The following is a 25,476-nucleotide window of genomic DNA, read 5'->3' as shown; positions in this document are numbered from 1 at the left end:
CCGCCGCCCCCTATTACTCAAACCTTTCAACGTAGAGAAAAGGGGTTTTATATGAAACCCCAATCTTCGCGTACTTCGGCAGTAGAAGATAAAAGACCTTCTGATTTTGCCTTGCATTTCGATGCGCATGGGAGGCTTGTGCCTCCTCGGGATGGTTTCTGCTCCCAGCATCAGCACTTCCCCTCCCATGCTTCCATTGCCGGTTTGCAGAAGGCAGATCTTGTTGATGTTATTCGAGATGAAATGGAGAGATTCCAGGCTGCCAAAGTTATTGACGTAAAAGGGAAAGGAAAAGCGGCAATTCAGTAGTTCTTTTCAATTGTGATTCATCATGAAAATTGTTGTGTGGAATGTGAAAGGCATTTCTTCAGGCAAAAAACAGTATCAGTTGTGGAAAGTGGTGCTAGCTGGAAAATGGGATGTTTTCTATGTTGTGGAGCATAAACATCATGCTTTGGCTAGATCTTCATATATATATAAGGATTATGCAGTTTTCTTTAGTGGTCATCCTCCGCACAGATCGAGAGTTATGTTGGCTGTCAAATCCTCCCTACAACCATCGTTGGTCTCTCAAGACCCACGTGGCCGATTTTTGATTCTCAAAATAATGTTTGAGGGTGAGGTTTTGTGGATGGTAGGCATGTATGCTCCTTCTAATGTAAGGGAACGTCGTCAGCTTTGGGAAGACCTGCACTGCCTTGCCATGGCTCGTCCAACCTTTGTTATGGGGGACTTTAATGCATGTGTTTCTATAGAGCAGTCGACCTCTCCGCATTCGGTTATGGATGGTCCTGAGAGACAGGCTTGGGACGCTCTTGTAGCGGCATCTTTGAAACAAGACATGTGGTCCTCGATGTATCCATCACAAGCTAGATACACTTATCGTTTTTGTCAGCATCCAAACACTTGGGCCCGACTGGATAGGATATACATCTGTCAAAGTGACTCTTTTATTCCTGCAATCATCGATATGCGCGTGGAAAAACAACATGTTTTGTCAGATCATTACCCTTTGGTCTTGGAAATGAGCCACAGACTTGTTCATGCATTTAAGGCTCTCCTTGCCCACCTCCCTCTTTGGTTTAATCAATCTTTTTTGCAGCACAATCAGTCTTTGGAAGGTGTTCTGCAACAACTGATAGCCTCTTTTAGCTCCAAGGTCCACTCCACAGGGATGGAAGCATGGGCGGTTTTTAGGGATAATGTGCGAGTGTTATCCCGACAATATGGTATTCAGCATGCTTCCTTGTTTCGAGCTGAATTGTAGCATGCTCAATCCTTGTTAGCTCATTCCTTGTCTCTGTGTCAGACTGGGGACTCTAACAATGACTTGCTCACATGCATTGAATGGCTGAAAGGCAGGGTCCAATCTCTTCAAGAAGAGGAATATGCAAAATATAAACTGTTGGCCAAAGCTGAAGCTTTACATGACAACAAATGTCAAACTCATCAATTTTTTGCTCGTCTGCATCAGAAATATGCCCAGGAAAATATTGTGCGCTTAAAAGATGGTCAGGGTGATATAGTGATGACTGATCCTGCCTCCATTATTCAGACGACTGTTGACTTTTACAGGGTCTTGTTGGGTCCGCAAGAGATTCTTTACGATGCTATTCTCTCGGCTTGAACATATATTTGTGACCTGGTTAGTAATCAGATCAAACCGGAATGGGTGAATCTAATGGAGGCTGATATTTCTGAAGATGAAGTGGAAGAGGTGTTGTCTCACTTGCCTAGAAGGAAAAGTCCAGGTTGGGATGGGCTTCCTAATGAACTGTTTTCAGCCCATGTGCAACAGCTTAAGGACCCATTAACACGCTTGTGTCAGCAAGTGTGGAACTCTGGTATGATGCCTATGGATTGGAAGAAAGTTGTCATCAGATTCTTGCCCAAGGTTTCCTCTCCGAACCTCTTTGAAACAATGGAGACCCATTTTGGTTATGGGATCGTTATATAAAATCTTCTCTAAAATTATTGCCAACAGATTGCAAAAAGTTTTTCCGCTCCTCATTCATCCATGGCAATACGGTTTTATTAAAGGTCGGAATATTATACACAACATTTTGAATGTTCAACTTGGAATTGACTATGCCAAAGCATCTAGCCCAGCAGGTTGTTATGCTTCAGCTGGATATTGAGAAGGCTTTTGATCATGTCAGCTAGTCTTTCTTGCGGCAATTAATGTCTACAATGGGTTTTGGGCCCCGTATGATTTCTCTAGTTGATACTATCAGTCAGGGTGTTGTGGCCCATATTGCTCTTAATGGAGGGATTACTGAGGAAATTGCCTTATCCCGGTCTCTTCGGCAAGGCTATCCTCTTAGCCCTTTGCTGTTTGCTTTGGTTACTCACCCCATGCTCTCATTACTAGATAAGTTGGCAGCTCAAGGTGAGATAGTTGGCTTAACTCTTCCCGGCGGTGACCAGCTTGTGGGTCAATCTTTGGCAGATGATTCTTTTATGTTCCTTAAGGCGGATGGTATTAATGTTAATCGGGCAATGGTGGCCTGGAATCTTTTTGCTTTGGCATCGGGTCTTCACATTAATACTCAAAAATCTATCATTCTCTCCTGTACGGAGAATGACCTGCATGCCTTGGGCTGGAATGGAATTACGATCACAAGGAACCAGACACTTGGAATACCCTATTGGTGTGAAGGTTGCTCCTCGAGCCTTGCTAGATTGGATGGCCTCCTGAATTCATGACAGGTTCATGTACTGGAAATCCCAAAGTTGGCCACTACATGTTAGACTAAAAGTGGCTCCATGTATAATGATCACTACGATCTCATTCTTTTTGCCACTACTTCCTTAGACAAAGAAGTCCATTTTGGATATGGTTCAGCCTATCAGATTTATGCTCTAGAAAAAGAAAGGCAATTGTTTGGGACAGGTATGGATCTCCTGGCAACATGTAACCACTCCGAAAAGGATGGGGGGTGCAGCTTTGTTGGATGTCAATTTGCGTATGGTCACTTTGAGGCCTTCCTTGTTACAGAGTCTATGTACTCAGTGTTATCCTTGGTCAGACATTGCTAAATTCTTCATAGAAAAAACGAGCATCTCTCATGGTAGCACGGTTATTCACGCTTCCTGGTGGCATTTCTTAACTCTATGAGGCCTTTAAAGGTCTCCCAGTCTTTTCTTCTTTCTCATTTGATAGCTTCCTAGCAGGAGATGCTTCATTTTGCACTTTGGCATCCCCCAGATATTCGTAAAGATGAAAATTCGCTACAAGGAGAAATACTAGCTTGCTCAACGTTATTGGATTGGCCACAAAAAGATTTGTAGTGCAACAAGTTCAATCAGATGGCTAGGTTGGGGTTGAAGACAGTCAGTGATGGTGTTATTCTTGGGCAGGCCCATCTTTATTCCTTTAGGCATATTCGTCAGTACTTTCAAGTGCCACGTGGATACGGGGACATTTGGTCGTCTATACAAGACAGTCTTCAAAGGTTTTTTCCTTTGCGTGTATTACAGCCATTGGAACCTTGGCATGACTAGATGTTTGTGCTTCCTGATGATTTTGAAAAAAGGTCAGCTAATCAGATATATCATCAAATGGTGGAAGCCAAGAAATGAGTCATGGGAAAAGTGAATAGATTATGGCATCGTAAGGACAGTAATAAGAAGTGGCAAGAAAGATTTATCCAGCTTTGGAAGTCTAAGGTTCTGTATCAGGGAAAAGTGTCCAAGTGGCGGCTGCTCATTGGGGAGTGTCCAACGGGTGAAGTGCTCCGCGCCCGAAAGATCTCTGCTGGGCGTTGTGTTTTCTGCACTACGTGTGATGAGACATTGCTTCACCTCTTTGTCTCCTGCCCTGTTGCGCGACAGATCTAGAATTTCATTTCTTGTGTCTGGTTTTTAGTGACTCAGCACCGCCTATCAGTTCGTTCGTGGATTATGGGAGATATGTCCTCTATGCCCTCTTTAAGTTCAGATTGTTCCTGCCTATTTCATTTCCTCAGATGGACAGCCCTGTGGCATATATGGCGTACTCGCAATGCCTTTATTTTTTATTCAGCATCGGGCATCCATAGGCATGTGGCCCGTGTGCGAGGAATAGTCTTATGGCAAATCCCCTCTATGATGTCAGCGGACCTGGTTCTTCCGGATATTGCTGCTCCCTGGCTGGCAATTGTTCGCTCCACTCCAACTACTTCTGTGTGATCTGATAGTACTGTTCATGTAATAGGTTGTTGAGAGAGAGAGAGAGAGTTTCTCGGATGACTTGATGGTCCAATGTAACAGAAAGTAAGAGATACACAGAGAGAATGCTGACCTGATGGTCTGATGTAAATATTTACTACTTAATTCAATTATCTTCACGAAAAAAAAAAGAGAGCCAGGGAGGGAGAGAGAGCATCCAGATATGCTTGGACAACTACAAAACTCTATTGGTACATAGAAAACTCTTATTGAGGCTGTACTTGCTGCTGATCATTATATTGTGGACTGGATGTGGGACCAGGTCAAGCCAGAATGGATAGATTTTATGGATGCTGATATCACTAAGGTGGAGCTGGGGGAATTCTCAACTCTTGTCCCATCTTCCACACAAGAAAAGCCCTGGATGGGATGCTCGCCAAGTGACCTGTTCTCAGTTCATGTGAATAAGCTCAAGGATCCACTTGCTCAGCTCTATCAGTAAGTTTCGAGAACAAGCTAGATGCCATCCAATTGAAAGATTGCACCGCTTCGATTGTTACCACAGGTTCCTTTCCTCTAGCTCTGAAGCAATGGAAACCCATCTCTATCATGGGATCATTGTGTAAAACCTTCTCTAAGATCATCGCTAATAGGTTTCAAGAAATTTTTCCAAAGTTGATTCACTTAAGGCAATATCGTTTCATTAAGGAACACAACATTGTGTATATATTGAATCTTCAATTGGGGATTGACTATGCCAAAGCTTCTCATCAAGAGATTGTTATGATTCAGCTGGATATTGAAAAAGTCTTTGATCACGTCAGCTTGTCTTTTCTTCAAGAATAAAGACTTGCATGCATTTTTGCCCTCGAATGACCTCTTTTATTGATGCAATCAGCTCTGATCAAGTGGTGCACATAGGAATTAGTGGCAGGGTAACTGAATAAGTTTTTCACATGAATTAAACTGTCAATTAATAAATGTGATATTTACGAGAAAACATTTTAAGGAATTGTAACACACATGCACCACATTTGCTAAGGATTAATGTAATTAACCACAAAACAAGTCATGCCAAGGCTGGGAGGTGAATCGCTTCTCTTCTCTATCCACTAAAAAAATCCTAATTTGCAAAGCAACCCAGCAAGTAGTTTAGTCTTACTTTACAAGATTACTCTCACTCAATCTCTACATTGGGATACGCCCCTAGCATTTGTTGTTTGCATTGGTGACTAATCCGATGCTCCCTCTTTAGATAAGCTGGTGGCTGATGGTGAAATTGTAGGCCTAGCTATTACCAGTGGGGCTAAGCTTCTTGAACAATCTCCTGCCAATGATTCATTTATGTTTCTTAAGTCTAAGAAGCCTAATACAGCAATGGCCATTTGGGGACTATTTGATCTAGCCTTGAGCCTTAGCATTAATGTACAGAAGTCCACTTTCATCAATTGTATATGTGAGTGTCATAGCAAAAGAAGGAAAAGAACATCAAGATGAGAATGAAGGCAAGAAGATGAAAATGAATAGATCTCCACCACATTGCCACTGTGGGACAGTAAACCAGCTCCAACTCCTCCTCCTAGATGCACTCCCAAACATACTGATATTGGATCTCGATGTGCTTTGTGCAAGCACGAAACACAAGATTCTTGGGCCATGGCCAAGCAGCTCTACCTATCCCCATGAATCATTGTGGACTTTGTCTTTCCCAAGCTAGAGATAATGGTCAAGTACATCCATTGCTTTTCATTCTAAAAAATTCTCTACATCTAAAATAGATTATAAAATTCATAATAAGGAACTTTTGCCTCTTATTGATTCTTGAAACTATTAACTTGTATTACTTGCACACTCTAGTCTCTCACAAAAGCATGGAGACATATTCTAGAAGATACATCCCACAAAATCAATCTTTACAAACCACAAAAATCTAGAGTACTTCCATGAATTCTCGGGTCTTGAATTGACAATAAACAAGATGGAACATCTTCCTTTCTAAATTCAAATTTATGATATCATATCAAACTAGCAACCACCAAGGAAAACCGGATGCATTGTCTTGGCCTATCTTGTGTTGAGAAACCCTTCACCCGCAGTTTGCATTTCTACATTTTGCGTTTAGGGTTTGCAGCCCCAAAAAGGGGTGCCATCCTAGACTGACTATGCCTATTTATAGGCCACTCTTTCATTCATTCCTCACGGCTGATTTATTCAGTCCGTCACCTCTTCTCTCCAGCCTCTCCACTACCCTCACACCCCTTCAAGAGGACATTGCGGTTCGTGGTTCGTGGTTGTCTTCATCATCTTCCTTGTGCTACAACACCCTTGTTCCCTTGTATCACATTCACTCCATGATTCAAAACTTCATCATTCCATTCGTCTGAGTTTCTTCTCTCTTCTCTTCTCTTCTCCATGTTTGCCGAGTTCACTCCGTGTTCCTCCCCGCAAACCCTACTGTCTCGCCGATACATTATCTTTTGACATGGTATCAAGCCGGATCTGCTCACCTAGCAGCAAAGATCCTCCACTCCAGTGAAGGAAAAGACCGGTGGCATGTTCAGCATCCACTTCTCTTCTTCCGTTGCATCAACATCTCGTTTTTGCAAATTTCAATCTCTTACTGCTGGTCACATCCTCCTCCCACTGGCAGCTCACTTCCAACCCTTCCACTACCCTCCCAACCCTTGAGACAGACATTGCGATTCGTGCTTCACACTGCCCTCACACCCCTTGAGGCGGACATTGCGGTTCGTGGTTCATGGTGGCTGACCTCTTTCTTCTTCAGCAAGACACGCTGGTATCCATGGCTTCTTTACCAATAGATGACCAGACTACTGGGCGCTCCTACTGTAGCATCACCGGACACACCACCAATGCTTGCCAACTTCGACCCTTGCTCCCCACCCCCCCAGAGTATATGCGTCTTCCACCAGGCACTCCTTGTGCCACCTCTCCTTTCTGGGCCACAAAGATCATTCTACATCGGCTATCAAAGTACTATGCTCAAGGCAATAAGAAGCATCCGATATGCACTAAGTCCTTTCGAGCACATGGAGGATCGATTGGCGCTACAACTTCCTGGAGATCGTCGCAATGTCAACGGCAATCTTCTCCCACTTATTTTCAGGTACAGTGGTTTTCACGACCTACAGATCTGCAATCCGCTCCATCGAGAGAAAGTGATTGTTTGATACCATCTCCTCGTCAGTTTGCTCCTTCGAGAGTCATTGGCAGCTCGACTCCTTCCTCTTCTTCGGCTACCCAGTCCCCTCCACCGAGAGACAGCGACTGTTGCCCACCTCTTGCTCATTCTGAGCCCCACCCTTCCCCACCCTCGACTACTCAGGTTCGAGAGGCTACCTCTGGGAGCTTTTCAGCACCCCAGATACCTTCTTTAGCATGACCAGCGGCACTTCCTTCATCATCACACATTTCGGAGTCCGTGATCCATGAGTTTTTGGATTCCCTATCTACTTTAGATGGGGATTCAAAGGGAGATATTATTTCTTTGCCCCTAGAGGGGGCATCTACTTCTTCGACTTTAGCGAGGGCCCCTTAACCTCCCACCTCAAAGGGAGAACCTACTCCGCATGAAGCTCTTCACCCATCCTCTACTTTCTTGGGGTGGCTGTCTTCGACCAGTCATCTCTTCTACTAATACCCAAGATCTTCAAGTTGAGACCTCGAAGATTCAGCCGCAACTTGGTGACGAGGCCTTCATATTCCTTCCAACATGGATGCACGGAGCTAATGGCTTCTCTCCCGAGGTTGAGTTTCGAGTTCTCCAGTTCACTCTGTCTACTGTTCTTTACTGTAAGTTTCCTTTCCGGTGGAAATCTTGGATCTTCGAGATCCTCTGCATCTTCTTCCTCCTCTTCTTCTTGCCTTCATCCCTTGGTCAGCATGGAACCACCTCCCGAGATGGAGTACGGACATATCCTTATGGTTCTCGGCACCATGCAAAGTCCGACATTCCTCCTATGCATTGCATGATTTCATCATCTATGTACTAGGGCGCTTGGGCAAGTGAACAACTTCCCCACAAGGGACACTGTCCAAGCGGCACCTGCTACATGAGCATTCTTCAACATTTAGCATTACATCTCTACCTCACTCTTCTCTTGTTCCCCTTTTTAGGCCTGAGAGGGGGTGTTGAGAAACCCTTCACCCTTTACCCGCAGATTGCGTTTTTGCATTTTTGCGTTTTGCGTTTAGGGTTTGCAGCCCCAAAAAAGGGGGCGCCATCCTAGGCTAACTATGCCTATTTATAGGCTACTCTCTCATTCATTCCTCATGGCTAATTCATTCAGTCCGTCACCTCTTCTCTCTAACCTCTCCACTACCCTCACATCCCTTCAAAAAGACATTGCGGTTCGTGGTTCGTGGCTGTCTTCATCATCTTCCTTCTACTACGGCACCCTTGTTCCCTTGTATCACATTCACTCCATAATTTAAAACTTCATCATTTCATTCATCTGAGTTTCTTCTCTCTTCTCTTCTCTTCTCCATGTTTGCCGAGTTCACTCCGTGTTCCTCCCCGCAAAACCCTACTATCTCGCTGGTATGTCATCTTTTGACATCTTGCACCTGAGAAAGAAGATGCAATTCATGACCAATGGGATTTTGTTCTCTTCAAACCAAAATAATTTCAACTTTATGTAATAACAAGCAAAGCTCCAAAAAATCCAACCTTCCTTCTACAAGTTAAGAAAAAACTTTTCAAGAATCACTTTGCCCACAACAAGAACAATGTACAAATGTTGGAGACTTCCAAGAAGTCAAAGATTTCCTCTATTATCAAGGACTATCATATATACCACCTGGATCACTTTGGTTACACACTTCAAACAAGGCATGACCTTCTAACTACGGGACATTTTGGAGTCAATAAAACAATAGAGCTCATCTCTCAAGACTTTCGGTGGCCTCAAATGTGAAAATTAGTTAAATAATTTGAACACACATATAATAGATGCATGAACTCATGGATTATTGTACCCTTTGCCTTTCCCTAATCACCCTTGGTCATCTGTGTAAATGAGCATCACTGATCTACCTTCTTTAAAGAGATTCAATTCCATTGCTATGGTGATTGACAGATTTACCAAGATTACACACTTTATTTTCACCTACAAGACAATCGTTGGCGAAGGCACCACCCAACTTTTCCTTGAATGTATCTACCATTATCATGGGTTACCAAATAACATTGACTAATATTGAGGCCCACAATTCAATTTAGTTATTAATTCTTACTCAAAAAAATAATTTACCAATCAACAATTAAATTGGCTACTCTAATTTGTAGCCCAACATTCTTGAGCATTTATTAGCCCTTGAACTAGTATTAATTTATTAATTAATGCCTAGTTCCTACTATCACCAACACTAATATTAATGGTTAATAAAATATTTTAAGCTAAACTCTATCACCATGCACCACCTAGTACCTAACTAATATAACTTGTTACAACTTTTGCCTTTAACACGCACTGACTTATCAAGGTCCTTGCACCATCATTGTGAAATAACTACCTTGCACATCACGTATGCACCTCATATTAAAATGTTAAGCAAAGCATCAAAATTTCATGTCCTCGTGATAGTACTTATCTCAAACACGCTAGAAAGTTGTTGTCACACGCCTGCCTAACAATTCCCTAGTAGCACGTTTTAGTGGTTCATCGAGAAACTATCCTAAACGGCTTCGCTCTGCACTCATGAGAATGCACAAGGTCTATCGTCTAGGTTTCCCAGAGTCCACCCCGTAACGAAAGGTATCGGCCATCCCCACGAGAATCAACCTACAGCTCAAGGTCCTAATTTGACAACTGAGATCTCGATACATTAACTAGCTCCATTGGAGGTGTCCCACAAGGGCTTCTCATCCGACTAGAGAGATCGTAGTTACCCTTGATTCATGGAGTGCAACGTTTTTTTCCAATAACAAGTTAGGATTCAAGAAACCCTAATAGAGTTCTGGCGCAGCCGCCGCACCTTTTCCCTAAGATAATTTCTGATCAAGGTTTTAAGACTTGAGTAAATCAACACTCAACTCTGCCTAATTTTTCCTAATTAACATTTCGTTCAATCTCTTAAGAGAAGCTCCCAACTTACCAGAACAACCCATCCATAGGATGGATCCGTCAGGGATCTCACCCACCTGCTATCCACAAATGGTTTTCTTTAGTTTTCTAATTACCTATCACATTACGTTATGGCATATAAAAGTAGCTTCGTTAATTAACCCGTTATCACAAATTCCTTCACGTAATTTTATGACACAACACAAAGACAAAGAAGACAGTCTTTTGGCAAAACATATTTATTTATTATTTCGCAAAGTTACTTACAATGATTTTTCCCTTCTACCTACGCAAAAGGTAAACCTCCGTTCACCAAAAAATCCCTTCTATCTGCGCAAAAGGGGGAAAAAAAAACCTTCCAAGATTTTCGTCCCTTCACTAGTACCAAGGACTCCAAAATCCCATCTTGCTTCATGCGAGGATCAGGCAGTTCTTGGGAGTGATCGAGAGATTTATGGCCAAAGCCCCTCGCACTCCCACCTCCTCTTGCCTAACGGATTCCTCACCGAGCGACCTCTCGCCATCAAGCCGGTCCAAAGCTCCTCACAGCAGTACAAAACAATCCCCCTAGGAGCAAAGTTCCACGTCTAGCCGTGGGGAAGACATAACGTGATCTTTTCTCTTATTATCCTAATTATATATTTACAATCAGATCTAACTGCTGCAAGCACAATCAATCTTTCCTATGCAACCATCAATGCGTGCACAAATCAAAAAGAAACAACAGCAAGTGGTTTTAGCATAGGAAGCAACCCCACCCAAATCTAGGGTTTCTCTTTTAAGGTCCCACCTTATTCTTAGGGTTTGGCTTCCTACTTGCAACTCTTCTTCAAGATCTGCAAGTTATTTCGCGAATTTGATTAATTATAAAAAATCTATTTTATCCTTATGAAAAATTTGATATTTCCGCCCTAAAAGATAATATAGGCATTTATACCTATAGCAACTAATTCATGCGTTGCTTTGCCCTAACCCACGCTTAGCAAGATTTCAAATGCTTTCCCAAGTCTGTTTAGACTTTAAAATTTGTATCGAAAAATTCTTATCAATGTTCAACAAGTCCTACAAACTTTCGATTTTATTTTTTTTTTAATACTAAAAGTTTCAAGGTTGTCGAGTATTTCATAATTGTTTTTGCTTCCACATTCTCGATATTTTAAGTTAGGTTTTCTCGCTGATTCATACATGGATCAACTCATGATATTGACACTCTCGCTAATATAATCATTAATATTAACATTACGTGTATTTTCAGCAATAAAATATTTTTAATTTTATTCTACTTATATTCTATGGTTTAATCGATGATATCTAACCATTTGCCGAACTTTTAACGTTATCTAGAAAGATCGATTTTCTTTTAGCTATGTCCTAAGTGCAATGCTGATTGTTTTCCTGAAATTTTTATTCCATGCAATGCAAAAATCATGAGTGCAATTTTTATTTCATCTTTTAAACATTGAATAATATTTCCACGCACCTAATTTATGCACGTCTAGTATATATTTTCCTATACAATTTTTCGTTGATTTAATGCATTGAGTATTTCATGGTATTATCTAAATGATTTTCCATAAATTATTATAAAATCCATATGCGTCTATTTATCATTAGCAAAATGAAATAGAGATAGTCACTTTCAAGAGAAAATTATAAAATATTCCCTTCCCTAACAACGTCTACCATTTTTTTGCTATTATGATCACATGCGTCTTTAAATAAATAACAATAAATATCATGAAATAAACCATAATTAAAATATTATCTTAATGGTAGACATATAATCCTTTTCCAAGTGAAAGAGTCTTTTTACTAAATATTAGGTTATTATCTTACGCGACAGTTCATATGTATTTTCATTAGAATGTGTTTATAATCATTTAAAGCTAAATAAAGCGATAAGCTTATAAAATATTAATTTTTCCCAAACCGATAATATGTTACATCTCTTAGATTTGTTGTGACAAGGGTCTCGCCAATTTCTACCGTGTCATTTTCTCCATCGGCCGCATTCCTTGTTTCCCTTACTTCAAATGTGCCTTTTGAATTTCTACGACCTCGCAAAGCCATCGGATGTTAGGCGAAATTGACATAGTAGTTCAAGGAGAATTTGTGGTCGTCCAAAAAAATTTCGCCAATGCTTCGCTTAGCAATATGGTCGTATAGAACAAAGGCGTAGCAAGGAATAGAGAAAATGAAAATGAGATAGAATGAGAGGGAGGTGGTATTTTCCTCTTTCAAGGCTCAAAGCTTCAATGGATAAGAGGAAAAGAGAAATTTTTCCATCATCGGGAGGTCTTCCTTCTTGCTTTTTTTGTGAAGGAGAGGAGGTGTATTTATAAGCATAAGAGGGAGTATCCAGTCCATTGATTCATTTGGCTATTTGTCAAGAGCCAATTGAGCTTTATTAAATATTCATTTTGATTGCTTACCTGTTGAATAGTGGCATAGGGATCATTTTTTAATGCTTTCTCTTCCTCTCCTGGAGTCAAAAACGTCATGTATTTTGGCATATTTTTTCAAAAACGTCTTTTTTTTTTCAAAACAACTTCATCTAGTGGTTTTTGGCCTAGTTACTTCATGACTTATCTAGTATATAAATGTCAGAAATAGTGCAGCAATGGAAGCATAAACAACATGCTAAAATAAACTGCTAAAACACAAGACAAGAGAAAGAATGAATGAATAGACACAAAAACAGATGAGAGCTCAAATGCATGCCCGAGAAATGGAATCCATATCAAACACGAGACAACAACATACAACAGTGAATCACTGGCTGTGTGGGCATCCTGGCACCGACTCCTCTCTCCTCAGAAAAATCCACAAATGACGGCTGAAGTGCGTAGAGAAGGAGCCCTAGCAATACATAGGCATAAAATGGGGGGAGCAATAAATGCAATCGACCAGCATTAAATGCTCCCCAACCCTAAAAAGAACACCAAAAAATACCACTTCAAAAAAGCCACAGCCTCTGCAGCACAGATTCACACCTGAGTTAACTAATCTGCTAGCACTCTCTCTCAGATCAGGGGTGATCTGATACAATACAATAGTACAATAATAGGAAATCATAAACTATACAACATAGAACCACCAAAAGAACCATGGATATCCAAGTAGTGAGTGGCCAACCTACCACCAAGATGCCTCGGAGAGTATCTGACGTCAATGTCAATCATAACAACACCACCGGAAAATAGAGAAGAATCATAGCAGCTCTCTGTTATGTCACCTATGTCATGCAGGGCATACAAGACCAATCTGCCAAACATGTCTCTAAAAATGTGACCATGGAATCCCCACCTTCGGCCAAAACCGACAAAGTGTCTCCTCATGTGGACTCTAGACAAAAGCCTCCCACTCTCTGTCAAGTAACCAGCCCATCAAGAACCTGGATGTCAATCTTAGCTCCAGGATTTATACCTGCCAGACTTCGGTCAATGCGTCAAGGATGTCCCTCTTTGAATCCTGTGCATCTATATAGACATATAGATGAGGCACGGCTGCCCCATCTCACAACCCTCGCACACTCCCTCTCGCATTGGAGAGTCGGGAGGGATGTCCTCATCACCACCACTAGAAAGCAGCTGAGAAAGGGGCCACTAAGCCCTTTCCACGATCTAAAAAAAATGATCCCTTCCGCGCCTTGGACTTCGCCTTGGCTAGAGAATCGGAATCAGAATTTGAGGCAAATGATGACTCGTCAGAGGAGTCTGCATCCCGCTTCGTCTTCTGCTCCTTTTTCTTCCTAGATGCCGCTAACTCTTTACAATCCTTCCTTAAATGACATTTCTTGCCACAGTAGTAACCTTGGGGCTTCGACTTCTTCATCTTTGAACCCCTCTCTAAAGCTGCAAGAGCCTTACCTGAACCTCCATAATGTGACAGAAGCCTCCCCTGTAGTCACAAAGTAGCCTCATTACTCAAGTAGCATGGAGGACATGTGAAGAAAACTGACAGGAGTCGTAGATATCTGCGCCCGTAAAGCATTCGCCACTCCATCAAACTCCCAAGGAAGCTTGTAGAGTACTGTACCAACGAGATATGCCTCTAATAGGGCAGACTACATAGTGCAAAGCTGGTCCTGGAGTTGGGTAACACAAAGTAGAAAGGATTGAATCATATCTTTGGATTCAAACTTCAGTTTTGCTGGAGCTGGCCATAGAGAGTAACGGCCCTCATGGTGGAAGGAGCCTCGTACATCATCTGTAACTTCGACCATATGTCCTAAGCTGTCGTACAAGAGGTGACTGCCGGTAGGACTTCTTTGGAAATACACCAAAGTAAAGCCGAAGAAGCACGGGCATCATCCGAATCAGTCAAAACTGCTGTAAAAAGTCAAGAAATCTGTCAAAAACAGCAAAAACAGCTTGATAATGTAAGCACCCAGCCAAGAGGAGATACAAAAACACCAAAACACAGGCTGAAATGGATGCGCAGGTTGTACAAATGCTGATGTCAACAAAAAACGCAGGCAAAACTGGTCGCCTAATAGAAGCAACAACTGCCTAATCAGCAAGAGGGAAAACAGTCCTGAAATCAACAAGAAAACACAGCAGAAACACAAATCCTGAAATAATACCATGTCAGAAGTGGTGCAGCAATGGAAGCATAAACAACATGCTGAAATAAACTGCTAAAACACAAGACAAGAGAAAGAATGAATGAATAAACACAAATACACATGAGAACTCAGATGTATGCTTGAGAAACAGAATCCATATCGAACACAAGACAGCAGCATACAACAATGAGTCACTGGCAGTGTGGGCACCCTGGCACCGACTCCTCTCTTCTCAGAAGAATCCACAAATGATGGCTGAAGTGCGTAGAGGAGGGGACCTAGCAATATATAGGAATAAAATGGGGGAGAAATAAATGCAATCGGCCAGCATTTAATGCTGGTCGGCCAACATTAAATGCTCCCCAACCCTAAAAAGGGCACCAGAAAATGCCAGAAAAAATACTACAAAAAAGCCGCAGCCTCTGTAGCACAAACTCACACTTGATCTGACTAATCTCCTAACAATAAAGTCATGTCATACTCTTTGATACTTAACTTACTCAATATTATGCTCGTTCTTGCGCGTTGTGCCTATACGCTCGGACAACAACACAAAGTCTACAAAATGCAAAGTCCTCAAATCCATAAACTACTGCAATTTGACTTGGGATCCAATTAAGGATCCCCAAAGGGTCTTGATATCATCTTATGACTACTGATAGGGATGCAAATGAAAGTCCATGCAATGTATAGAAAGGTTTTCCTTGCAAGCATCTTCACATATGCTTGTATAGGCTGACCCAATGATAACCAATAGTATTAATCACACTTATTATGGTTTGACAACCAAAGTTAGTAGTGATTGTTTTTTAAATAGGTGAATGATCAATCAATGTAATATTGTCAGTTGGCATAGTAGAGAGCACCTTTTGAAATATGCCTTCCTCAATGATGCCATAATGCACTCCACATGTAAGCCTCGGCTTGAGAATTAAACTAACTACAATGAAGAACAAGTAAATGTTAAGCAGAGAGCATGTGTGGAATACGTGGTTTTCTTACTGGAGAGGTCATTCAAGAAGTTATTGCCAATCATATGATGTGCTCCTCATGACATTGAGCAAGTGCACACATTTGGATGAATACTGATCTACTACACCAAATTATTTATCCAGCACACCCAATTATAATCCTCAACCAGAAAAACTCAATAGTCACTAAATATATCATGATTACTAAGTACAACTCTCACATGACGGTCAACATTAACTAACCTGCCGCTCCACTGTAAGTGGTGTATATCCCGTCATCAGAAAATGGCAGCGAGGAGTGGGTATGAGTGAAGCAACAAGTCCAACTAGATCATTGTTCATATATCCTGGATATCGGAGAGTGGTTGTGCTTGCTGACATGACAGTTGAAACCAAGGAGTTTGTTTGAGCAAAGGTAGGATTAGGAATGTGTAGGCGATCTACAGCGATCCTGTTCAATGCAGTATTGTCCAAAACCACCACACAATCCGCATTCAATGTCAGTCGCTTCAAAGTCAGCAAAGAATTGTACGGTTGAACCACCACATCACTTGTCTCCATCTGATTTGGAAAAACACTGTACGTCTGCACAAGCTTTTTGCTGTAACGGTCATTCAAAGCTTCCAATAGATAAGACCCCATTCCTGCCAGCATAAAAGGATACGTGATACTCCTGAACAAGAACATTGGCTGACCAATCAGCTATTGATTGAGGCAATCAGAACATACCAGAGCCTGTTCCCCCAGCTATAGAGTGGCAAAGCACAAAACCTTCAAGGCTATCACTCCCATCAGCTTCTCTGTCAATCATGTCCATTATATCCTCTTCAACCTGCTCCCCCTGTTGAAACCCAATATTTTGAGTAGAGAAACAAAAAAGGAAGTCAAGCTCGCATAGATGTCTTCTTAGTACTCGGAAAGCAATGGCTTAAGCCCCAAACTTTTCAGTGTCCATTGATTCTTATGGCCATCTCATGCACACACAGCTTAGCTCATTTGACAGGAGATAAAACCTGATTATAGCCTGCCTTGACTTGCATTAATTTGCTGAAACATTGCTCTTTCTTTCAAGTCGTATCCACGCACAAAATCATATTTCACCCTTCATGTGAATTACTACAAGATCAATAGTCATAAGATGTTACCTGATGGTATCCACTAGCCCAATTATTTCCTGCGCCACCTCCGTGATCAGCAACAAACACATTTTCATGGTTGTATAAGTTCCTATACTCACTGTTTTGTATTCCATTGATGACCCTGGGCTCCAAATCTAGCAACAAGGCTCTGGGTATGTAATGTTCATCGTCTGCTTGATAAAAGAACACATCCTTTCTGTCACCACCCTGTAGCATACCATATGGATGTATATAAGAGAAGTGTGGGCAGTATGTTTGATGAAGGCTTGAATTATAGACCACACAAATCGAATTGCAAAAAACAGAAACATATCTATCAGAACATCGTGCTGTCAACTGACATTTTCAACATCTTATTGTGTGTGTGTGTGAAGTTGTAGACGGCATGAGCACACAAGAGAGAAGTACAGGCTGCAGCAGACCAAACAACATAATCACCATAGAAACATTTATGAGAAGGAAACCTGTCTAGTTTTAAACCGTGTAGTAATTACAAACCCTAGAAGAACCTCTTCCTGTGAAGTTCAGGTTGGACTTGACTTATTATCCCTCCCTCCATCTCACTCTCTGCACCCCATTCACATACATGTATGTGATATTTGGTCTCGGGTCAGTTTTCACCTTTTGAATATTAGGATATTAGTATAGCTATTCGTTGTTTCCTACCTAGATGTTTATTAGCAGTTACGTTTTCATTCCTCTACTTGGGAAGCGTGATAGTTCCCTGAGTTTTAGAGGTATCCGTTTTTGTCTCATAAGCAAATTTGGCCTCTCATAGACGGTAACACAATTCTCCATCTTTCCCTTCCTCCCCTCTTTCAATTAATGTGAGGCAGGTCTGCCCCCTCTCTCGCAACTCTTTCAAGTATAAATTCATGAGATTTACTGATTTCGTGGACAGGATTGGCAGGCCAAGAGCACCGCTTACAGGAGCCTTGATCCCAGTCTTACTATATGCTGATGACATTGTGCTGTTTTGTTATTCTCCTGAGCAATTATAGCGCGCACCACTTTGAAATTGATGCCTGCATGCCTTCGGCACTGAGAGAGACCTAAGCCCATCTTTAATACCTCACCTATTGTGTCCCCACATCAGCTCTCCTAAAAGTCGATGTGCCATGGAGAGTTCTCAATACGGAGCCACAAGCCACAAGCATGAAGTGTACCTTTCTTCACAGGTTATTTGTACGAAAGGCGTTCTCCACAAAGCGTCCAGCTGGGGGTGTACTTCCCTCCACCCTCTCTAAATTTCTGACTCTCTAGAGTTCCTCACAGTCTGTACATATCTCGTAGAATGGCAATTTGTCCACGAGAAGTTTCGGACAAATTCCCGCTGTAATCCCCACCTTATGAATTACGACAGCATCGTCAGCTTCTGCAATGGAGGGACTGGCATACCTACCTAGGTGTAGTTGGGGGATTGGCATCGGGCTGTGAGCCCGGGGTGCAGGCCCCTGCCCCCGACCGCACCTAGCTATGCATGCGGTGCCTCTTGAACAGAAGGTCGTGATGTGTAGGGAAGAACGAGGGGAAAGAGACCCTCCTCCCATATTAGGAAAAATGTCCAAAGCTCTTGTGATAGCATACGATCGAAATGTGGAGCGAGAGCAAGACCTGGGTTGCAAAATCTTCTAGCATGCCTTCTTTACTGATGCCATGCTCGAGGCAGAGCTGCTTCCAGAACTCCATGCCGATTTGGTTTCCGCATTGCCCCACCTGCAGGGTGATGATCTCTCGAGGCATTGTGTTTTTGCTTTGCGAGAGAGAAGCCGGTGGCGACGGCAGCAGGCAGCAGATCGGAAACAGGCCAAGCTCTGTGCGAACTGTATCTAGATCGGCCGATTGATCATTTCCGCTGCCTGAAGAAGAAATTCATGATTTTGTGTGTGTGTGTGTGTGTGTGTGTGTGTGAGGAAAGAATGCTCTGCCCGGGAGTCGGGAGGCGGCCTCGCGCCAATTTCTTTTGTTTTGTAAACTCACCCCCGCAACCACTACAATCCAATATAGCCTAGCAAGTGGTTAAGGATTTTGGGAAGGTTAAAAGGGCCCTCCATCCTCGAATGAGCAAGCCTCACATCACCTTCTAACTTCCATACCATAAATGTGTTTTTAACAACAACCATAAATGTGTTTTTATCTTCCTCTCCTCAATCTTGTTGAATCACACTATGAGAAATAATATTGCTCCATATCAAACTCTCTTGCATCATAAGTGCTACTGACTATTCAATCTCGTTGTATATGATGCCTTGCTTCTCTGTAATCTTGCATTGTTAGAAATTGAGTACTATGTTGTTTGATGCCATGTTTCTTTTGTAATCTAGTTGCATGTCAATCTCTCTTTCCTAACGAGAGCAATATTGGCTACAAAAACAAAAACATTTGCTTCTTCAATACTATTGTTTGCATAGTCCATTTTCATTATATGATTTTGAATACCCTGTGGAGTAATAGCCTGCATGTGTATTCATAATAGTATACATAGTTCATTTAGATTGGCTACTATAGTGTCTAATGCCCTAATTCTTTGCAACCTTGTTGCATGGCAGCCTCTCTTTCCTCGTGAGAGTAGTACTAGTTGTAAGAAGAGAAATTTTGCATCTCTATTCGTTGTACTAGTAGAAAATCAATGCTGCCATTACAAATAATTATTGGATATTGCAAAGTACTCATTGTTAGTTATGTTAGATGCTATCTTTGATTGGAATATATGAGTAAATCAATCAATAGTAATTAGATATTCAAATCTAATCGTAATCCAAATAAGAGTAAATGTTGCTCTCGTGTCACTAACATGTTCTTTCCCTTAGCTCATTTCTTTGACGATTGTGTTCTTTGCATAGGCAAGAGGTAACATTGTGGACATGCAACGCTTGTCTAGACTAACTCTCATAGGGAAGATGAGTCAATTGACCTTCAAATGACACAATTCCCATGCTCATAGTTTTCTCCACAATTTTATAGTCAATCTACCCCTATCAACCTCGACATTTTAATAATGTTTATCCTGGAGTGACATATATATTTTATGGAGTTCAAGGAGCCCCTATTCCTACAAGCACACTCACCATCGAATCTTCGACCATTCACATGCCAATTGACTTGCAATTAGATTCCTCTCATGCCAAGCAAGGGTAGAGTGTAGATTGCACAAAGCAAGCTAAATCTTGTAATACTTACACCTAAGAAAGGATCCAAGAGAGGTACAAAAAAGTAGAGGATAGCAACTCATAACCACCTACACTTGCCCAAAAAAAATTTGAAGGATAAGAAGAAATCATAGGACTAAGAAACAGAGCAAGAAACTATGGAAGAGACTAGAAAGAAACAACGATGTAAGGATTATTGGGTTGTTAGTCTTTGCCATGAGCATGGAGCATTGAATGATGAATTCAACAAGTCACAAAACAGAGCACTAACTTGTGGTTCAAGGTCACAAACAGGTTGGCCTCCACATTCCCGGATTTTTACAAGGATAGTGAAGCTTTGTCACAAGAAGTGGGGATGTGTCTATGATGCCCACAAAGCTAATAGACTACATAACTCTATTTTTGGCAATGATTTCAACACTCCTACAAATGGTACAATAAATGTAGTTGATGACTATGCATGATCAAGTGCATGCACATGTGTACAGTCATGCATCTGCAACAAGACAAACCCTAGTACTTATGGAATGAGCAAGCAGCATAAATTGGATCAAATATGCCACAAGGCAACTATTCATCATCCAATACTGCTAGAAGTCAATTGCATGCTAACAAGCATGATGCTTTGCTGGAAAGCTTTATTGCACAAGAAATTGAAACAAGGTGTGGAGTCTTGACCCATCTTCCACATGTTGTTGAAAGGAGAGAGGCTATGGATGATCAAAGGGAAGCTACTTGTGCACAAAGGGAGGCAAATGAGGAGAAGAAGTTGGCAAATTTGAAGACTTTAGGCTTTGCTTTGGTCCACTTCTTAGATGAAGCAAAATAACAATGAACATCTTGTTACATTGCACCTTCCCTCATTTGTCATTTATAGTAGTTGGACCATGTTCACGTTCTCATGCTTATGTACAATTCTCTTAGAAACATAGTTAATACTTTCTCTTTTTTGCACCACAGTCTTATGCAATGTTGTTTAATGGAGTTCATCTAATGTGGATTTGCTTGAATTCATGTATTTTGGGGTTGAAGACTCCATCTATAATGTGGGTTTTTATACACCATAGCTTCATTGTCGGTTGTGTGCTTCATTTTATATAATGTGGCTACATTTCAAGTAATGAGATCGTCTTACATTAAAATGAACCTTGTAGAACTCTTGTTTAGGAGGTTCGACAATCACAATGACTCTTATTGGAGATGTGGCCTTGGTTTGTGCATCCATTTGTATACTATTGATTGGATTCTTATTGGAGTCGTTCTCAAAGCCTATGAAATAGGATGTACAAGGAAGTGACATGTAGGAAGACATGTAATCAACATATGTCTTGCACTAGCTTTAGTCACAAATAGTTGTACAACTATATGGCTATTTACATTTGAGTCAATAGCATGAGTCACAGGCTTGTTGACCTCAAAATTTCATGGAGAGATGTCTTTTTGGCTCATTCTCAAACTATTTATTTAAGCTCGCATGTGAGTTAATGAAGGGATATTTCAATTCATATGCATGAAAGTGCCTACAATAATGACTCACAAAAGTATGTATTTTCAATCATCAATGCCACTAGAGAAATGCATGTGCATTGCATTGCATAGATTAGCAACATGTGCTAGTTTGGAGATGATTGGTGACATGTATGGATGTGCTACAAGCACGGCTTATACAATAGTGAATGAGATTTGCATGACAATAAAGAAGATTGGTTCACGTGACTTGTACATAAAATGGCCAGATGAGTGAGCAATGGCAAGGATCGCTTAAGATTTTAATGCAGTCCATGGGAAACCTCTTGTAGTGGGGGTAGTGGATGGCACACACATCCCTATCATTGCCTTGACAAATTTCCATGCTAACTACTTTAATCAAAAGGGATTTCATTCCAATTTGCTTTGACTCAATTTTGTTATCTCAGAGAAAACTTGGGCAAACATCCATGTCATGTGGATTCGGGGGATATTGTCGGCTTGGTGATTGTGCATACCCTACCAAACACTACATGTCACCTCCTTACAAGGGCTCTAAGGATGGATTGAATAGACTAAAAAATCATTGGAACTTCACATAGTCTAGTTCTCATATGCCAATGGAGAGGTTATTTGGTTTGTTGAAGTGCAAGTTTAGAATTCTACTCAAAAGGTGTGATATGGATCTTAGGAATGCCCTTCAAATGGTTGACACATATTTGATGCTACATAATACGTGTATGGTGCATGGAGATTCATTCATAACCACTTGGGTACAAGAAGCACCATTAGATTTTCACAACTCTTGCATAGATAGAGAGACTTGAATGTAAACTATGTTGACCTTGAATGAAGTGCATGCTATGACAATGCAAGAGGTGGGTGACATAGTACGAAGAGGGCAAGCTAAGAAGATGCTCCTATGGACTAAGTTGTTCGAAATCAAACTATGACTGCAGAAGTCAGAGAGAAGAGACAATGTAGCAAAGTCCATGTACAAGGAGTTCCTCAATAGGGATCTCAAATGCATACAAGATGAACTGAACGAGGATTGTCATGATGATGAAGACCTCGATTGATGCACTATTAAAAAAGAGTGAATTGGATATATATGTAATGATGGTTACAACACGAGTGATGTTGGTCACAACATATTTTTATTTCAAATTTTTGTTTGTCAATCATTGAATTATTTGCAATGCAATTTTTAAACTCAATAGGATCTATTTAATATGTATCATTTATTTGTAATTAAAATTGTGTTCTCTACATTGTGCTTTGTTAGCATGCAATATTCATGTGATGATTCATTTAGACTTTCTACTAACATGTGATTTGCAATTGAGAAGGGAGGAGGGGATATGTGCAATGCATTGTAGTTAACCACTTTCCCCCACCCCCAAGAGGGACTTGGAGCAGCCACGTCTATCTTGAAGCAGTGAAGAGGCTCAATTCCTCTACCCTCTTAGTAGGTTTACAATAATTTTAGTAATGGGATGTAACTTCACTAGAAGACTTTGCAAGTGAAGGTTTTGGTATGTTGCTCCTTACTTGTCTTCAATGGCAAAATTGACTTAAATGTTGATTTCTTCTCTAAGATTGTGATTGGGGACTTTTCAATAGAGGTTGACAATATGTCCACAAAGAGTGTGAAAGGTTGGGGTGGACAACTTAAAGCTTACCTTTTTTGGATTGCCCATGGGAAATATGAAAGGCCTCACTGGTGGTTATTGCAAATATTCTTGCTTGGAAAAAACAAGAGTTGAAAAGGCGTCCACCTTCATGTGAATTCGCCTTACCCTAGCTTAAGTTAGTGATAATTTTATAAATCACACAGCTTTTTATAGATAGCCACATAGACACATTTTATGAACTTTGTTATTTCAAAAAGCTTACGAGCGTGTCTATCTGTGAGCTTAAGTGCATGTCTAAGTTTGTGTGTATTTTAATGATAATTTTATAGATAGCCACATAAACACATTTTATGAACTTTTTTATTTTAAAAAGCTTATGAGAGTGTCTATCTTTGAGCTTAAGTACATCTCTAAGTTCATGTGTATTTTTGAACTACAAGGGTGGTTTTGAACATGTTCCATCAAAGAGTTTAAGCACAAAATTAAATGCAAATATAGACACTTCTGTCTACAATTATAGCTCGATAGAACAAAATATAAAATAAGAACAAGAAATTTCAAATAGTAGTCCTTGTTGCACATTGCCAATTATGCAAGGGTGTACATAAAGCTTTGAAACCAAAATATGGCTTGAAATATATTTAAAGACATTACAAACTACAAAAGCTACAACTAAATAGAGTGTGCTCCACATTGTAACCTTTAGACTCTCTTGTCTTGCTTCTTTTTCTCCCTCTTCATTGTGTTGTGCTTACACGAACAATACGTTCTATATATTAGTAAATAAGAATAATATGATAGTTCTTAACATTTAAAAAATACATGCATAATTATTAGAGCTTAGAAACTTACAAGTTTAGTTTCCAATTATGTTTGTCATGTTGATGCAAAGTGCGATGATCAATGCTACAAATGGAAATTGCCTTTCCACACATAGAGTAGCAAAAGATTTGGCTACTAGGGGCTTTACTCTTCATTTGAGAAAATTCAAATGAAGAGTAGAGCTTGGAGCTGTCAATCAGACCAAAACATGACAAACCATGATGTTTTGTTTGGATCTATCACAAGTCTTTGTATGTTTGGTTGCAAGATTGACATGGCAAGATAGGACGCACATGAAAGATGGTCTAATTTACAAACACAAAAATCCTAAAAAGCCACAAACAGTAACATTAATCCTAGTAAATTACAAGTTTTAAACAAAAGAAAACAAATGTATATGCACTATCTAAATAACAAAAGAATAATATAAAACAAACATGAAAACCCTATAGATAGCCACTAACAAAATAAGAAAATAAACATAGAAACCCTGAATAACAATAAAAAAGAACACTTGCAAAGCATGGAGGATAGAGGAAGTGAACCATACCTTTTCTAAGAACAAGGTTCTCTTCGTGTGAAAAAGGCTCCTACATCTTAGATCTGAGCTCAAGCACCTCATAACTTGAATGCTTATCTTTTTTGCATTGCAAATAAGCATTAGCATACATAAAACTTTGAAAGCCAAAATTTGGTTTGCATTACAAAGTATGTGCAACTAAAGATAGTGTGCCTCACCGATGGTCTTCATCGTAACCTTTAGACTTGCTTATTCTTGATTCCTTTTCTCCCTCCTCATTGCCTTATGCCTACACAAATAATATATTCTACATATCAACAAACTTAAAAAAGGTTACAATGATTAAAAGTAGAAAAATATATGCCTAATGATTAGATCTTACAAACTTACAAGCTTGGCTTCCAATGATGTTGGTCCTATTGATGTAAAGAAGCAGTGTTGCAACTAGAAGTCTTCTTTCCACACATTGAGTAGTAAAAGAAGAATTAACTACTTGAAACTCTACTCTTTGTTGACAAAAATCAAACAAAGAGTAGAGCCCCAAGTAATCCATCACAACTGAGACCAAAGTGTGGCAACCTATACTTTTATGTTTGGATATTTGGCCTTTTGACGACAAGATTAACATGATAAGATAGAACAACATGAAAGATGGTCTAATTTACAAATACAAAAACCCCAAAGAGCAACAAAGAAGAACAAAAATTCTAAGCTTGAATCACAAGCTTTAAACAAAGAAAATAAAATTATACAAACTATGGATGATTAAAACATAGAAAGCAAAGCATACCTTGCATCTTTCAAGAAGGGGGTTCTCTTCAAACTAACAAGGCTCCTATGTCTTAAATATGAGATAACATGATAGGACACACATGAGAGATTATCTTATTTAGAAGTATAGTAAGTTTAAATGGTTATGGTAGTCACTATCAAAGTTAGAAGAAAATCATGTTATAGATTTTAAAATTTTGT

At 40.4% G+C, this 25,476-nt stretch overlaps 1 protein-coding gene across 1 annotated transcript in view; it reads right to left on the bottom strand.

Annotated features, from left to right (window-relative positions):
* LOC148021406 (tubulin gamma chain) overlaps nt 1-18,877 on the bottom strand; it is a 51,410-nt gene extending 32,533 nt beyond the window's left edge. The window contains exons 1-4 of the mRNA XM_087699266.1: nt 18,527-18,877; nt 16,919-17,119; nt 16,503-16,614; nt 16,017-16,417 (exon numbers count right to left, since the gene is read on the bottom strand). Coding sequence (XP_087555392.1) covers nt 16,017-16,417; nt 16,503-16,614; nt 16,919-17,119; nt 18,527-18,655 — 843 coding nt within the window. The 5' untranslated portion in view covers nt 18,656-18,877. The remainder of the gene's footprint in view (nt 1-16,016; nt 16,418-16,502; nt 16,615-16,918; nt 17,120-18,526) is intronic.
* Nucleotides 18,878-25,476: the final 6,599 nt, after the last annotated feature.

The sequence above is a fragment of the Lygodium microphyllum genome, chromosome 18, assembly GCF_053477565.2.
Source record: "Lygodium microphyllum isolate KBCC chromosome 18, Lygodium_microphyllum_v1.1.10, whole genome shotgun sequence".
NCBI lineage: Eukaryota > Viridiplantae > Streptophyta > Polypodiopsida > Schizaeales > Lygodiaceae > Lygodium > Lygodium microphyllum.
This window is presented reverse-complemented; position numbering and strand designations above follow the sequence as displayed.